The sequence below is a fragment of the Camelina sativa genome, chromosome 5 (genome assembly GCF_030686135.1).
Source record: "Camelina sativa cultivar CO46 ecotype springtype chromosome 5, ASM3068613v1".
Lineage (NCBI taxonomy): Eukaryota > Viridiplantae > Streptophyta > Magnoliopsida > Brassicales > Brassicaceae > Camelina > Camelina sativa.
In genome coordinates this window covers 21,509,808-21,526,744 of record NC_141884.1, presented here as the reverse complement: position 1 = coordinate 21,526,744, position 16,937 = coordinate 21,509,808, and the positions used below count along the sequence as shown (strand labels likewise).

The following is a 16,937-nucleotide window of genomic DNA, read 5'->3' as shown; positions in this document are numbered from 1 at the left end:
CAAAAAAAAGAATGAAAGGAATTGTAAGCCAAGCAAAGACGTATGCTGAGCCACCGATTTGGATCAAACCTACGCTTTGGAGACGAATGTGGGAGCACTGGGACACACCCGAAGCTAAGGAGAAGAGCTCTAATGCATCCCTTGCCCGTACTTCTGATCGTGGCGGTCTAGGACTCCACAAACATCTATCAGGCCAGAAATCTTACTTGCAAATTCAACAAGAGTTGGTAAATGCTCTAAACTAACTAAAATTCTTTCATTTAAATATTTCATTTTCCACAATTAACATTCTTCTTATCCATTGTAGGAAGAAAAACTGGGACGTCCTGTATCGCTTGGAGAGGTGTTTGTCGCAACACATACAAAGCCAGATGGAAGTTTTGTTGATCATAAGGCAAAACAAGTGGTTGAAGAATATGAGAAGAACATAGAAGAGGTCATCTCTCAACTGGAAGTTGATGGTTCTGATGCTATAGACCCCTCGTCGCCACACTCTACTCACCCAACCCTTCCCATTCAAGAAAAAGATGACATTTTTCTGAAGGTAATTACTTCTACTCACATTTCTTTGTTTTATGTTGATTGTCTTACTTAGCTAACTTAAGTATCTGATTTGATTGATATACTTTTGACTGATGCTTAAGATTCTATATGAGTTGATAATCTGGTTGAGTGATACGTGTATATGTGATTTTGTGTAAGATTTTGACATAAAACTTATAATCATGATTCTTGTTCTTGCATTATGTTTGTCTTGAGAATGAAACTTGCATTACTTTTGACTTATGCTTAAGAGTGATACTTGCTTATCTCTGTTTATTTTCATTAAATTGGTTTTTTATTAATCAAGCTAATCTTTCCATGTGTTAGTCTACTGTAACAGATGCCAAGGGAACCCCCTATGGACTTGGAAGTCTGTCCGACATAATCAGAAATGGGAAAAGAAAGGCTCCTCATCCAAACTCTACTCCTACTTCACTCTTAGAGATTCAAGAACAACTTCAAGTTGCTCGGAGAAAGCTGGCTGATCAAGACGAAGAAAACACTCGACGTCTCAGAGAAGATGCTCGACGTGATGATGAGCAACACAATGCTCAAAACCGAATTGCATCCTTGGAGATGCTCGTCTCCTACTTGAAGACCAGTGATCCCAGGGTTGCATAATTCATGGATTCTCACCAAGCAGCCCATGAGCCACTCGCCCCAGCATCCAACCCACCTGCACCAACAACTACTACACCAGCTACTTCACCAGTCACTTCACCAGCTAATTCACCAACCCCTTCTCCTTTGTTAGTATCAACCTCTCATACTTAAGTTAATATTTAACTCTTAAGCCTCAATAACTATTTTTTGGGTTGCGTTCTAAGATTTCTATCTACTAGAACTATTTCTAGATAGGATCCATGAATGATTTGTATCGTTTTGTTTAAAATCATTCAAACTCGGTATCTAATTTTAATGGCAGGTTTTTTTTTTCAAATTAAATTGTGTACAGTCACAAATGAATTGCAATTGTTTCACTAGTTTGCGACCATTTACATTTATAAAAAACACATACAAAGTATCAAATCCGTTGTAAACAGCTCACAATTTTGCGACCATAATTCCTAGTCTTCAGATAGTCACAAAAGATTCAGACTATTTAGTGACTATTCTGGGACTATTCTGTGACTACAATAGCGACTACTTTACGACCAACATTTCAGTTTTTTAATTGCATCCTCAAGTTTGAAGTGTTAAATAAGTCTTCAAAATGTTGCAAATTGTGACTAAAGGATCGTCTAAAACAGGTCGTATTATACGACAGGATAATGCAGTCACTACACGGTCGTTAATTATGACGAAGAAACACTGTCTGATTATAGTCGCTATTTAACGACTACATGTTATGTCTAAAAAGCGTCGCAAATAAAGGACGGTTTTGTGACCAAAATATTTTGCGACCAAATATTAGCAACGGTTTCTGTTAGTTCTTAAGTAGTCACACATAGCGACTTTGCGACTCATTTACGACGATTCTGTCGGTCGCAAAGCACATGTTTTCGTGTAATGTATGTCGTTCAACGAGCAAATTGTCTAACCAAATACCAGGTTTGTTCTCTTTTGCAAACTCAAGTTCTCAAGTTGTCACAAACACAAACATGGTGGTTCCCGGATGCTGTAGTAATTAAAGACCATTCATGAGATATCTAGAGATGAGATCAATGCTAGCACAATAGAGGAGCTGGAACGAAGTGAGCCTCCCATAGAGGCAAGTTGGTGCGCCGTATGATGGGCAACATGTCCTCAGAAACCTTATAAATTATTACATTTAGATATAACATAAAAAATAAAATTAGACGAAACTGAACACTATTTAATCAGAAAAAGAAACATGGTAACAAATATTTTAGTTGGGAATCAAATTAAAAAAATATATTTTTGGAATGATATATAAAAAAAAAGAAATCTAACTTGGTTGTTATATAGTTGGTGCAAAAATATAATTGGTCAAAATTCATAAATTAGAATTTTTCTTACCATAATATAAATTTTCTTACCAAGATTGAAAGACCAAGAGTTGCCAACTTTTTTTTTATATAGCTTAAACATATATTAAAAATCACCGCAAATTTCTATAAGTTAATATAAGATTAATAATATAAAATAAAATTAACTCCAAAAGGAAATGCCTTATCTTAGATGTTGTCGACGATCTAGAGATAAGATCTATCGTATATTGCAAACCAATCAAATGTTCTCTCACCTAATCTCTCAAGTGTCTTCGTACTTAGGATTGTAATTATGTCGTAGATTTTTGTTACACTTTTTGGGGTTTCGAAAAAAGTCTCCAGATATAATAAGTTATGAGATTTGCCATGTGATTTGTTATGTTGGATCCTCTCTGAACTCTCTATTAAGGATTTGGTTCACACTAGCGTTTTCTCGTGTCATTGGAGACATCTCTGGTCACATGTCCTGCTTTGGACTTGGATTCCAATTATCTTCGAGACGTTTTCATTTTTATGGAACTCATAAATAGATTTATGGAATCTAACAAATTAAGAGTTATATTTGAAGATTTATGATGTTAATGAGCACTTTTTAAGGTTACTAGATGATTACCCGTACTACGCCGCGAGTTTTTTTTCTTTATTTTTGTTATTTTGTTTATTTTAAATGTCATGTTTTCATGATTTCATCATTGTAATTTATAGTTTTTTTATTATTCACTAATGCAATGAAAATCAATGTATGAACAACTACTCTTTATATTAAAGTTTTTTTCTAGCTAGTAACCTTTTCAAGAATATCACTCACACAAAAGACACATCATAAGATTCGTTTATAACCTTGTTTAGATGGAAAAGAGAGAAGCTTTGTTAGATCTTATAGAGATAGAAACTTTTAATAAAACAAAAATCATAAACAAAGCAATTTGCCACACAATTAGCTTACCGAGCAATGTTGATTTTATTTGAATTTTTTTAAATGTTTGCATCATTCTTGTGTGATCTTTTCCTTTAGAGCCCAAGCCTTCCCCTTCATCACAACATCTCTATATAAGATAAAAATGTTCAACTTTAATAAATAATTATTTTTACAATTAAATATGGATAATGATGAATGAATCATTAACTTTTGGAATGGAAGACGAAAAGAGACTATATATTTTAAAGTTAACATTAATTTTGGACATATGGTAGATGCTGGAATGATGATGTGGCACTCATATAGAGAGAGTTAGCCAATTTTCATATATAAAGTTATTGACCACTATCTATATATACATTTTTGGAGACATTTAGCAAATAAATCCTAGAGTTACTACTTATTTACAAGGAATGTCATTATCATTAAATTTTAAATTAAAATTTAAAACCAATATTTTGGGTTAAACAAAAATTCCTAAAATATCTCCTTAATCAATCAATGACTAATTACAATATCTAATTAAATTAATTACAATATCTTCAATTAATTATTTACTATCCTTATAACCATACACAATTAAATTTTTTTGTTTGAAATATAAAATAATATTTTTAATTAAAATTATTATTTTTCTATCATCTTTGTTTGATTTATTTAATTTACTTGCTTTAAATCATCATAAAATACATAAAATTAATGTAACTATTTTTTTTTGCATTTTTTGTTATTTGGATTTTGAAAAACATGCATGTCTTACTTAAGCAAGAAAGAAAAATTGTGTTTGGGTATGTAGCGGGATGAGTTTTTGTATTAATAAAAACTAACAATTATATCATTAATTGTTAGTAAATCATCAGTTCATTATTTTGTTAACACCATCGTCTTAGAATATTAGGCATATCTGATTGAGTTTATTAAATTGTGATTATGTAAAATAAACAAGCAGTACTATGTTATATCACGAGTTATATTCTGAATTTAACAATTTAAATTGGTAAACTTAAATTTTTAAACCGGTAAACCTAAATAATATATAGATATAAGGGATATACATTTAAAATTTATAAAACATTAGTCATATATGTATATATTTAATCTACTAAAAAATTTATTTTTATTTTACTTTTGAAAATATAGTCCCGCGATGTACCGCGGATTAAAATCTAGTTTTTTTTATGAAGCAAGCATTAGTTAGAAAATACCCCTCTCTTTATTTTTGTGCTACATTGGTGGTCTTGACTCTCTTTTGTGTTGTCATGAAAACTTATTCATGTGAATTCAAAACACTCTCTTTTCATTACCTTGATGAAAACGAAAAAGCTATATATTACAAGACAACAATAGAATAACTTGCGGAATTACCAATGGTTTTAAATCCGTAGATAATTACAAACAAAAAAATAGATCCTTCGTCATGGTGGACAAAAATATTGTGTATTATTTTTGTATATATATTATACTATTTTTTTAATCACAAAGTGCTCTCTTATTTTATTTTATTTGTATTGATATGCACCATCTATTTAAAAACAAATTTTTAACAAAAAACATAATTCGGTCAAAACAGGCTAAAATCTAATTTAGTTTTGATTTTTTTTTTGCAATCAATTATTTATTTAGATAACTTTTTCTTAAAAACAAATACAATATTGATGAAAATTCACGAAATACAATTTCTCACAAATATTTAAAGTATGTATATCAAAACTAACATTTCAAAAGAAGAAATAAGCAATATTTTTACAAGGTATATATAAACACAATAAGCTCTAAGTTTCTAACTTTTGTTTTTAAATATTTTTTGTTCTTGGTTCTTTGTGTTTAAACTTTCACTTACGTAGTATATATACTACAATTTACTAAATAAAAACTATCATGTTTAGTTAATTACTAAACAAAGATAAGCTTTATATATGAAATCAAATGTTTCAAGTAAAAAATATCAAACTGATTTTCTGCAAAATATAAACACGATAAAACTTAGTATCTAAATTTAGTACTTTTGCTTTTAGAACCTACTCGTTTTTTTTGTTCATACTTTCGCTTATGTATTTCTTGTAATCTATATTAACATTTTTGAAGTACATTTTGGTTTATGCCTTTTAAGTTTTACTTATTTTTTTTTTTTACAACATTAACCCCTAAAACAATTCCATAAACAACATTGCAGAAAAACTCAAATACTAAACTTTCTTAAATTGACCAACATTTGTTACATTTATTGCCATAAATCTTAACAACATCTATACATTCCGATTTTTCAAAAAATAACTCTACCCATTAAATCTCCAAAACTATTTTTATGGATGCTAAAATTTCTTAAATTTAAATGATATACAACATATTTTCCATAACAAAAGTTTACAATATTCATAATTATATTAATATTAATAAATTTCCTAAACCAAAAATCCAATTATAAAATGTCACATTAAATATGTTGAAAACTCCCCATATAATTTGGTTTATTTTTTATTTTTTGAGGAATTACCAAAAAAAATTAAAATTCTATTAATTATCATAAACTACATATATTGACATGAAAAAATTATAAACTATAAAAGTATACTAATTTGGTAAAACAATTAATATAATTAAACTTGATAAAAAACATTGTTTTGATTTTTTTTTACGCAAAAACTTATTTGATTTTGGTGAGATGGGTTGGCATTAATCCTATATAGGGAGTTAAGTGGAATTGTTTTTTTTTAATACTTTAGATGTGTAATAGGAGATAAATGTATTACTATACTATACATATACTACACGGGTTAAAACCTTGAAAATACTACAAAAATCATATACTTTGAATACTTATAATCAAATACCTGTAAAATTTTATATTTTTAAAATTAATAAAACAATAATAAATAACAAATAAATACAATATAAATTTTATATTTTTAAAATTAAAAATATTGTCCCGTGGTATACTGCGGGTTAAATCCTAGTTATCTTATATTTTGCTTTCTAGCTATCTAGTTAATTCTTAACAAAAATAAGTTCAAAAGTCAACTCTTAATTGTTAAAATCGTATGCTATTTCAATCATAACCTAATGAACTTTGTGAAAATTTTACTTTTGTAGATAAGCTATTGTTTTTGACAATTTAACTCACTACGTGTCGTGGTCTTGTAATTGCCACGTTGTCAAGAAACTATCACATAAATCTGAAATCTAGCAAAAGGTTCTCTGCCAATTAAAAAGGTTCTTCTTCTCTTCTTTACCCTAGCTCTCTCTCGCCCTAATCTCCTTACAATCTTCACAGCCATCGATTTCAAGTTCTCAACTTGTCACAAACACAAACATGGTGGTTCCCGGATGCTGTAGTAATTAAACGACCATTCATGAGATATCTAGAGATAAAATCAATGCTAACACAATAGAGGAGCTGGAACGAAGTGAGCGGAGCCTCCCATAGAGGCAAGTTGGTGCGCCGTATGATGGGCAACATGTCCTCAGAAACCTTATATATAAATTATTACATTTAGATATAACATAAAATTAGACTAAAATTAGAAAATACCTCTCTAGCTTTATTTTTGTGCTACATTGGTGGTTTTGACTCTCTTTTGTCTTGTCATAAAAACTTATTCATGTGAATTCAAAACACTCTCTTTAATTTACCATGATGAAAATGCGAAAGCTGTATATTACAAGAAAATAATAGACTAACTTGCGGTTAAATCCCTAGATAATTACCAACAAAAAAATAGATCCTTCATCATGGTGGACAAAATTATTGTCTATGATTTTTGTATACATATTATACGATTTTTTTCAATCACAAAGTGCTTTCATAATTTATTTTATTTGTATCGATATGCACCATCTATTTAAATGTTTAACAAGAAATATAATTTGGTCAAAACAGGCTAAAATCTAATTTAGTTTTGATTTTTGTTTCCAATCAATTATTTATTTAAATAACTTATTCTTATAGAAAATATAGTATATTGACTAAAATGCACGAACACAATATCTCACAAATATTTAAGGTATGTCTATCAAAACTAACATTTCAAAAGAAGAAAATAAGCAATATTTTTACAAGGTACGTATAAACACAAAAAGCTCTAAGTTTCTAACTTTTGTTTTTAATTATTTTTTGTTCTCATTCTTTATGTTTAAACTTTCACTTTTACGTAGTATATATACTACAATTCACTAAACAAAAACTATCATGTTTAGTTAATTACTGAACAAAGATAAGGTTAACATATGAAATCAAACATTTCAAGTAAAAAATATCAAACTAATTTTCTACAAAGTATAAACACTAAATTTAGTACTTTTGCTTTTAGAACCTACTCTTTTTTTTCTTTTGGTACTTTCGCTTATGTATTTCTTGTAATTATCTTATATTTTGCTTTCTAGCTATCTAGTTAATTCTTAACAAAAATAACTTCAAAAGTTAACTCTTAATTGTTAAAATCGTATTTTATTTCAATCATAACCTAATGTACTTTGTGAAAATTTTATTTTTGTAGATAAGCTATTATTTTTGACAAATTTATCCACTTAGGGAGTAAGTTTTTTCACCATATTGATTAAAAACTAGAAAACATAAAGACTAAGAGTTAAACCAAGTTAATCATCTGTAGGTCAATAAAGATTGAAATTAAAGAGAAAAGTAGTCCTCCAATTAATATTATAAATTATTTTTTTTACTACAGTATTTATTTTAACTACTTTATAATTTTTTTGACCATATTAATTACATAACTAGAAAATGTATGGCCAATGTTTTAATGTAGAGAAACAAAAGTGAATCATTTGTAAGATAAGTTTGTGGAAGGTATTAAAGAGGTAATTAACTATTTTTAATTTAAAAATATCAAAAAGAGATCAGTAAAGATTGAAATTTGAAAGGACATGACTGACAACGTGTGGTGGTCTTGTAATTGCGACATTATCAAGAAAACTGTCAAAGATATCTGAAATCTAGCAAAAAATCTCTCATGAGTATTTAAGGTTTCTATAAAAAAAAGTAACATTTTAAAGGAAGAAGATATGCAATTTTTTTACAAGGTACTAGATATTCGTTTAATTTGTATTTTTAAAATGTACAACCTTACAAATATAGGTATATTAGTTAGTATAGAAATTAGAAAATATTTTGTTTAAGGTTTATTGTTTTATATTATTGTATAAGTGTATAACATACTATTAAATAAGCAGTGATTTATAGAAGGAATATACTGTGTGTTTTTTTTTTACAGATAGTAGTATTTTTATTTTAAATTGTTTAGATATATGTACAGGATAATTTTGTATTGTAGTTTTGTATGTTTTATATATAAAGAATCAATTAATTTTAGTATATATAATTTTGTTGTGAAATGCAAATAAAAGTTGTTAACAGTTATTTGTTGGGATTGACAGAATTCCACATTGTTTTTCTTTTAGTAACCTTTGGTTATTAAAATGGACCCAATATGTATGTATATAATTTGTTTAGAAAATGTTTCCATGGAAAAAATATTGTTTTGTAAAATTGAAAACTTAATATTAATTAAATTTATTATAAACTTAATATTAATATGTAGTTCCTATTGTTTTGGAAATTTTTTTAGGATGAAAAATCTTGTTTCCAAAAATTGAAATTTAATATTAATAAATTAAATGAAAATAAATAAATAATTAATGCTAATGGCATGCTTGTAAATAGGTTCCAACTCTAGGATTTATTTGCTAAATGTCTCCAAAAATGTATATATAGATAAATACAATAAGGTCTAAGTTTTGAACTTTTGCTTTTATTATTTTTTGGTTCTCATTTTTTGTGTTTAAAATTTCAGTTAAGTAATTTACTACGATTCAGTACTAAACAAAAACTCAACGTTTAGTTATTTACTGAACAAAGATTTAAGGTTTTATATGTGAAATCTAATATTTCAAGTGAAAATATTGTTTCAAGTTATAAACATGATAAGATTTAGTATCTAAGTTAAGAACTTTTGCTCTTAAGCCTATTTGTTCTCATTCTTTTTGTCCATAATTTCACTTACTTAGTGCTTATAATTTACTTATATATTGTTTTATAATTATCTAGTTAATTCTTAACCTAAATCCATTCAAAAATTAATTATTAATTATCAAAATAATATGCTATTTCAATCATAATCTAATGTGCTTAGTTTTTTATAAATCAGAATTAGTGGCACCAAGTTCAACGAGTGGAATGAGGTTAGCTAATTTAGTGACATCAAGATAGTGAAGAAGGTTCAACAAGTGGAAGGATAGAGAGCAGCAAGATCGTTTGTAATCAAAACAGAAAATCTAAAAAAAATGCATATATAATATAATATTTTTTATCAAATACGGTGGTCAACTATTTGTTACAAAATTTAAGATTTTAATTAAGCTCAAGATATTTAAAGATTTGATATGATCAATTCATTTTTTAAAGTAGTGTTTAGTTTTAATTAAATAAAAATCAAAATGAAATTCAGTGTTTTTTCATTTGTTTTTGTCAAAATTTTCCTTCCTAAACTGCAAATTCTCGAGCTTCGTACTTCTTCAGCTTAAGCTCTTCTAACTTTATGGCTTCGTACTTCACGACTCTTATTTATTTGAATTGAAAGTACAAAGAGAGAGATTTCATATATATCACAGCAGAGGAGAGAGGATCAAGGATCAGACCAAGAGAAGTTTCGAGAGACTAGGAATCAACAAGCTAGATATCTTCTTGTCCGCTTCTGTGATCGATCTTCCTGTAATGAAAGGATGGTTCAAGAGCTCAGCTGCGGTGGGCCTACATGGATGAATGTCAAAGCACCGCCACACGAAATCTCTAGCCTCCGAAGAGATATCTCGACCACGCAAATTCATCATACGAGCCGCACGTCGGACCAAAGACTCAGGTATCGTCTGTGATCTCATGCGAGAACCGTAGATCATCTTATTGAGATTACCTTGGGAGGCGTACTCCATAAAGATTGAGTAGCATTCGGAGGGTTTGGTTGGGAAGTGAAGAGTGTTTGAGGCGTTGACGATGCGAGGATGATCGCGGAAACGATGCATGATCCTGAGCTCCTTGTCGAGAATGTTTCTGAGATGCATAGGCGATGGCTTCTTTGCCCAAAGTCTGGAGTTGGAGTCCTTCTCAAGAGAGACACAACCGAAGCTTCCTTTGCCAAGAAAAGAGATTGTTGTCAGCGAAGACTTGTCCACAGTCCAATCATCATCTCTGCAAATTTTCACAGTTGCAACATAGCTTCCTCTGCTGCTTCTAGTGATACTTGAAACATAGCTTCTGATCCTCTGCATCAAAAGACATGCACTTGGTTTCCATGACAAAAATGACGACTACGACAACAACGACACGACAACGACGCCGACGATGACGACGACAACGAAAACAACGATGACGACGGCAACGACGATGACGATGATGACAACGACAACGGCAACGACAACGACGATGACGACGTCACCAGATGCTATTGATTTCATCGGGAGATATCTTATGAGAAGAGAGATGAAATACTTAAAAATTGTTAGGATTGTCATTGTTCATGTTTTGGATGTAAAATACATTAAAATCTAAAGTGAAACAAAATCCATTAGAAATAAAATAACAACGATTTTACAAATGCTTTAAAATCATCCAACAAATGTTAAATCCAATAACAGCAGATTTTATTGTATTTTCTAAAATACCTAATTGAATAACGCTGAATTTTGAAATACACCTAAATCCATTAAAATCCAAAATTGAATAACACCCCCTTAGTATCTAAATTTAGTACTTTTGCTTTTAGAACCTACTCGTTTTTTTTTTTTTTTTGTACTTTCGCTTTTGTATTTCTTGTAATTTTCTTATATTTTGCTTTCTAGCTATCTAGTTAATTCTTAACAAAAATAAATTCAAAAGTTAACTCTTAATTGTTAAAATTGTATGCTATTTCAATCATAACCTAATGTACTTTGTGAAAATTTTATTTTTGTAGATAAGCTATTATTTTAGACAAATTTATCCACTTAGGGAGTAAGTTTTTTCACCATATTGATTAAAAAACTAGAAAACATAAAGACCAAGAGTTAAACCAATTTAATCATCAGTAGGTCAATAAAGATTGAAATTAAAGAGAAAAGTAGTCCTCCAATTAATATTACAAATTATTTTTTTTTACTACAATATTTATTTTAACTACTTTATAATTTTTTTGACCATATTAATTACATAACTAGAAAATGTATGGCCAAGGTTTTAATGTAGAGAAACAAAAGTGAATCATTTGTAAGATAAGTTTGTGGAATGTATTAAAGAGGTAATTCACTATTTTTAATTTAAAAATATCAAAAAGAGGTCAGTAAAGATTGAAATTTGAAAGGACATGACTGACAACGTGTGGTGGTCTTGTAATTGCGACATTATCAAGAAAACTGTCAAAAGATATCTGAAATCTAGCAAAAAATCTCTCAAGAGTATGTAAGGTTTCTATAAAAAAAAAAAGTAACATTTCAAAGGAAGAAGATATGCAATATTTTTACAAGGTATAAACACAATAAGGTCTAAGTTTTGAACTTTTGCTTTTATTTTTTTGATTCTCATTTCTTGTGTTTAAAATTTCAGTTAAGTAATTTACTACGATTCACTAAATAAAAACTAAACGGTTAGTTATTTACTGAACAAAGATTTAAGGTTTTATATGTGAAATCTAATATTTCAAGTGAAATATATTGTTTCAAGTTATAAACATGATAATTTTTAGTATCTAAGTTTAGAACTTTTGCTTTTAAGCCTATTTGTTCTCATTCTTTTTGTCCATAATTTCACTTACTTAGTGCTTATAATTTACTTATGTATTGCTTTATAATTATCTAGTTAATTCTTAACATAAATCCATTCAAAAATTAATTATTAATTATCAAAATAATATGCTATTTCAATCATAATCTAATGTGCTTAGTTTTTTACCCAGTCAATAGTTAACTGGAAAATAACATAGCTATGTTTTGTGAAAATTATTTTGGTAGGTAATCTATATATATTTGACTAATTTATCAACAAAATCAAGTAAATCAATTATGGGATATATATTAGAGTGAAAAACTAATTATTTAATTGAAAATGTCCAAAACATGGTCAATTAATAAAGATTAAAATTTGAATGGCCAAATATGAAATATTTTTTTTTGGCTGGTTAATACACAAATAATTAAAAAAATCACACAAACTAGAATATAAAAGACGTTAGAGTAAACAAAAGTGAAATCATTTGAAGGATATTAAAGACAGAATTAACCATTTTTAAATGATAATACCAAAAAGAGGTCAATAAAGATTGAAATTTATTTTGCTACTTTATAATTTTTTTGATCATATTAATTACAGAAGTAGAAAATGGAAGACCAAGATTTTAATTCAAAGAAAAGTCAATTATTTGTATTTTGTTGGATAAGTTTGTGGAAAGTATTAAAGAAGAAAATTAATCATTTTTAATTTTAAAGATTGTAATTTGAAAGGTCATGACGTGTGGTGGTCTAGTAATTGCCACACTATCAAGAAAACTGTCAAAGAGATCTGAAATCTAGCAAAAAAAAATATCTGTCACCGAATTGAAAAGGTTCTTCTTCTTCTCTTCCTTACTTCCCTAATCTTTCGTACTTATAACCTGACATCGTAGCTTTGTGTGAAATTTAGGGTTTTAGGCAGAGAACATGGCTACAACGTCTCTAAGCAAGAGGAAGTCTATCAAAACCGAAGGCAGTTTGGTGAAAGATAGGTTAAGTGATTTGCAAGGAATCGGTTAGCACCAGTATCTTGTCGTGGCGTTGGAAAGATCTCTGGTCACAGGTTCCTGCTTTGGATTTGGGTTACGGTGATTTCAAAGATACTGATTTCGATTTGATGGGCTTTATAGATTGTTTTTTGGAACCTGACCTGGCTTTAGACTCGTTCAAGTTGGTTTATGATGTCGATATTGAGCACTGTCACGAGAGTTTTGTGTCCACGATAGATGAAGTGGTTGAGCGTGGAGTTAGTCATCTAACTATTCTGAATATGGTGGATGTTGATGATGCCTTGGTTAGGATGCCTCTCTCGCTCTATTCATGCTCGACATTGGTGGATTTGACTCTCTACGCTGTTGTCTTTGATCATCCACGATCAGAATTGGTTTCGTTACCTCGTGTCAAGACTATGTATTTAGAGGGGGTCAAGTTTGATGGCCATGCTGTTCTGAAGAATCTCATCTCAAGCTGTCCGGTTCTCGAGGATTTAACCGTGATTACACATCCTGAGGACTATATGGAAGTTGTATGTGTTCGTTCTCAATCACTGAAAAGCTTCACACTAGAGTCTCAGCGTGATCCCGAGGAAGAAGAACAAGATTCCAATGTTGTAATCGATGCTCCGAGACTCGAGTACATGAGTGTCCGTGATTACCGGCCTGAACGCTTTGTCATACGTAATGTTGGCCCCTACGCAAAGGTAGACGTCGATGTTATGTTTGACGACATCGACCGTTGGAGGTAAAGAAGATCCGTAAATTCCTCTTTGGAATATCCAAATTTCACGAGGTGACCCGAGAGGTACGCACACATAAGCGATTAGTTTTTAATAAGAGTTTAATTATGCTTGTATTCAATTTCATATCCGACATATTTACTATTCTATACACAGTTCATCCATGAGTACTCCCAGGTGGGAAAGTTGCCTAAGTTTCTCAATTTGACTCGATTGGATGCTTCACTAGTGAAGTCTTCGTGGGAATACCTACCAGCCTTTTTGGGATGCTGTACGAATCTACATTCGCTGATTCTGGTGCGTTTCATTACTTTGCCTCTGTTCATGTCATAAAACTGAGCTTGCTTCATATATATACCAATAAATATTTTCATATATATGATTTGTTTATATTACTTCTAGGAACTTGACCGTATCCCAGAGATAGAGGAGATTCAATTTTCACCAGTGCCTCAATGTGTCTTATCCTCACTCCACTCCCTTCAGCTGAAGACACCACAAACAGTAAGTAAAATGATGCTAGTTTCGTATTTTAAGTACAACTGTAAAGCCTTGAGGAAAATACTTATAAGTAGCTAGGCTGTAACATCATCAAGAGAAGCAAAAGGATATATATTAAGGAGAGTAGATATCTAGTGTAATGTTGTTGTTATGCTAATTACATCATATTGTTGTCTCACATAAATTCAGTTTACCTTACCAACAGTTATTGTAATACCTTTTCAGATATTTTTGTTGACAATGGTTTTATGTTTCCTAGTTCTTATAATGGATGTTATTCGACAGAGTGAGAAGGATGAATAGAGCGACCATCTGTGAAAGACAGGACCAGAGTGAGAAGGATGGAACTGGTGGTATAATTAGATTGAAGAAATATATCTGATTGATATTCACATGTGTCATCAACTTAATTACAACACTCTCTTTCCAAGAAAAAACACAACTTTGGTGTGTATCTCTGGTGAATTCATTCTGTATATGCCAAGTCTAGTTGTTTTAGATATGTCGTTCAACGAGCAAATTGTCTAACCAAATACCAGGTTTGTTCTCTTTTGCAAATCTCAAGTTCTCAACTCGTCACAAACACGAACATGGTGGTTCCCGGATGCTGTAGTAATTAAAGACCATTCATGAGATATCTAGAGATAAAATCAATGCTAACACAATAGAGGAGCTGGAACGAAGTGAGCGGAGCCTCCCATAGAGGCAAGTTGGTGCGCCGTATGATGGGCAACATGTCCTCAGAAACCTTATATATAAATTACTACATTTAGATATAACATAAAATTAGACGAAACTGAACACTATCTAAATAGAAAAAGAAACATGGTAACAAATATTTTAGTTGGGAATCAAATTAGAAATATATATATTTTTGGAATGATATATATATAAAAAACCTAACTAGAGATAGTTATAGTTGGTGCAAAGATATATTGGTCAAAATTCATAAATTAGAATTTTTCTTACCAAAGATAAATTTTCTTGCCAAGATTGATAAGATAGTTGCCAACTTTTTATTTATTGCTTAAAAATAAATTAAAACTCATACAAATTAAAAATCACCGCCAAATTTATATAAGTTATTTTAAGATTAATAATATAAATTAAAAATAACAACAAAAAGAAATGCTTTATCTTAGATGTTGTCGACTATCTAGAAATAACATCACTCGTATATTGCCAAACAATCAAATGTTCTCTGACCTAATCTCTCAAGTGTCTTCGTACTTAGGATTGTTATTATGTCGTAGCTTTGTGTTACATTTTTTGGGTTTTCGAGAAAAACCACCAAATATAAGATCACTCCCTCTTCTCTCAGCCAATCAGAATCTTCCATCTAATATTTCATTTAAAAAATAAATAAAAATTAAATTAAAAAAACAACTCAAATTAAGGAAACAAATTCTGTATACTTTTAATTAAGGAAAGTTAAATATTTGGGTTGGTTTAGATTTTTAAAACTAGAGTAAAATTATATGTCGGTTTGGATTTACAAATCAAATGGTTAGGGTTTAGATTTTACAATTAAAACGAAATTATATGTCGGTTTGGGTTTACAAATGAGGTGGTTAGAGTTTAGATTTTACAATTAGAACGAAATTATATGTCGGTTTGGGTTCACAAATAAGATGTCTAGGGTTTAGATTTTACAAGTAGAACAAAATTATATGTCGGTTTGGGTTTACAAATGAGATATTAGGGTTTAGATTTCACAATTAGAACGAAATTATATGTCGGTTTGGGTTCACAAATGAGATGGTTAGGGTTTAGATTTTACAAGTAAAACAAAAATTATATGTCGGTTTGGGTTCACAAATGAGATGATTAGTGTTTAGATTTCATATATATTGGTTTGGGTTTATTAAAAAGCGGTTTAAGTTTTTAATTTTATAATAATGTATACTGATTTTATTTCCTTATTTTATAAGAGAGTGAATGGAGAGGTTCACCCCTAGGGGTGAACGCAAGTATTGTTCTAAGCGATTTGCCATGTAATTTGTTATGTTGGATCCTCTCTGAACTCTCTACCAAGGATTTGGTTCACACTAGCGTTTTCTCGTGTCATTGGAGACATCTCTGGTCACATGTCCCTGCTGTGGACTTGGATTCCAATTATCTTGGAGACGTTCTCATCTTTATAAAATTCTTGAATAGATTTATGGAATCTAACAAATTAAGAGTTAGATTTGAAGATTTATGATGTTAAAGAGCACTTTTAAAAGTTATTTTATAAAGTTAATGACCACTTTTTGATGAAGCATTAGTTAGAAAATACCTCTCTCACTCTATTTTTGTGCTACATTGGTGGTTTTGATTCTCTTTTGTGTTGTGAATTCAAAACACTCTCTATAATTTACAATGATGAAAACGCGAAAGCTGTATATTACAAGAAAATAGTAGAATAACTTGCGAAATTACGAATGGTTTTAAATCCCTAGATAATTACCAAAAAAAATAGATCCTTCTGTGTGATAAAAAAAAAAAAAGATCTTTCATCATGGTGGACAAAATTATTGTCTATGATTTTCGTATACATATG

At 29.8% G+C, this 16,937-nt stretch overlaps 1 protein-coding gene and 1 pseudogene across 2 annotated transcripts; one reads left to right on the top strand and one right to left on the bottom strand.

Moving 5' to 3' along the window:
- Positions 1 to 10,056: 10,056 nt before the first annotated feature.
- LOC147944134 (uncharacterized) lies at positions 10,057 to 10,875 on the bottom strand. Its single transcript, XM_087512472.1, has 2 exons — positions 10,786 to 10,875; positions 10,057 to 10,683 (listed from the first exon to the last, which is right to left on the bottom strand). Exons 1-2 carry the CDS (start codon positions 10,873 to 10,875, stop codon positions 10,057 to 10,059), a joined length of 717 nt encoding a protein of 238 aa, XP_087368598.1.
- An 884-nt stretch (positions 10,876 to 11,759) lies between these two features.
- Positions 11,760 to 14,698, top strand: LOC147944133 (FBD-associated F-box protein At1g60410-like; annotated as a pseudogene). Its single transcript, XR_015598081.1, has 5 exons — positions 11,760 to 11,850; positions 13,158 to 13,959; positions 14,051 to 14,191; positions 14,297 to 14,398; positions 14,621 to 14,698. The product of XR_015598081.1 is annotated as an FBD-associated F-box protein At1g60410-like (transcript).
- The last annotated feature ends 2,239 nt before the right edge of the window (positions 14,699 to 16,937 follow it).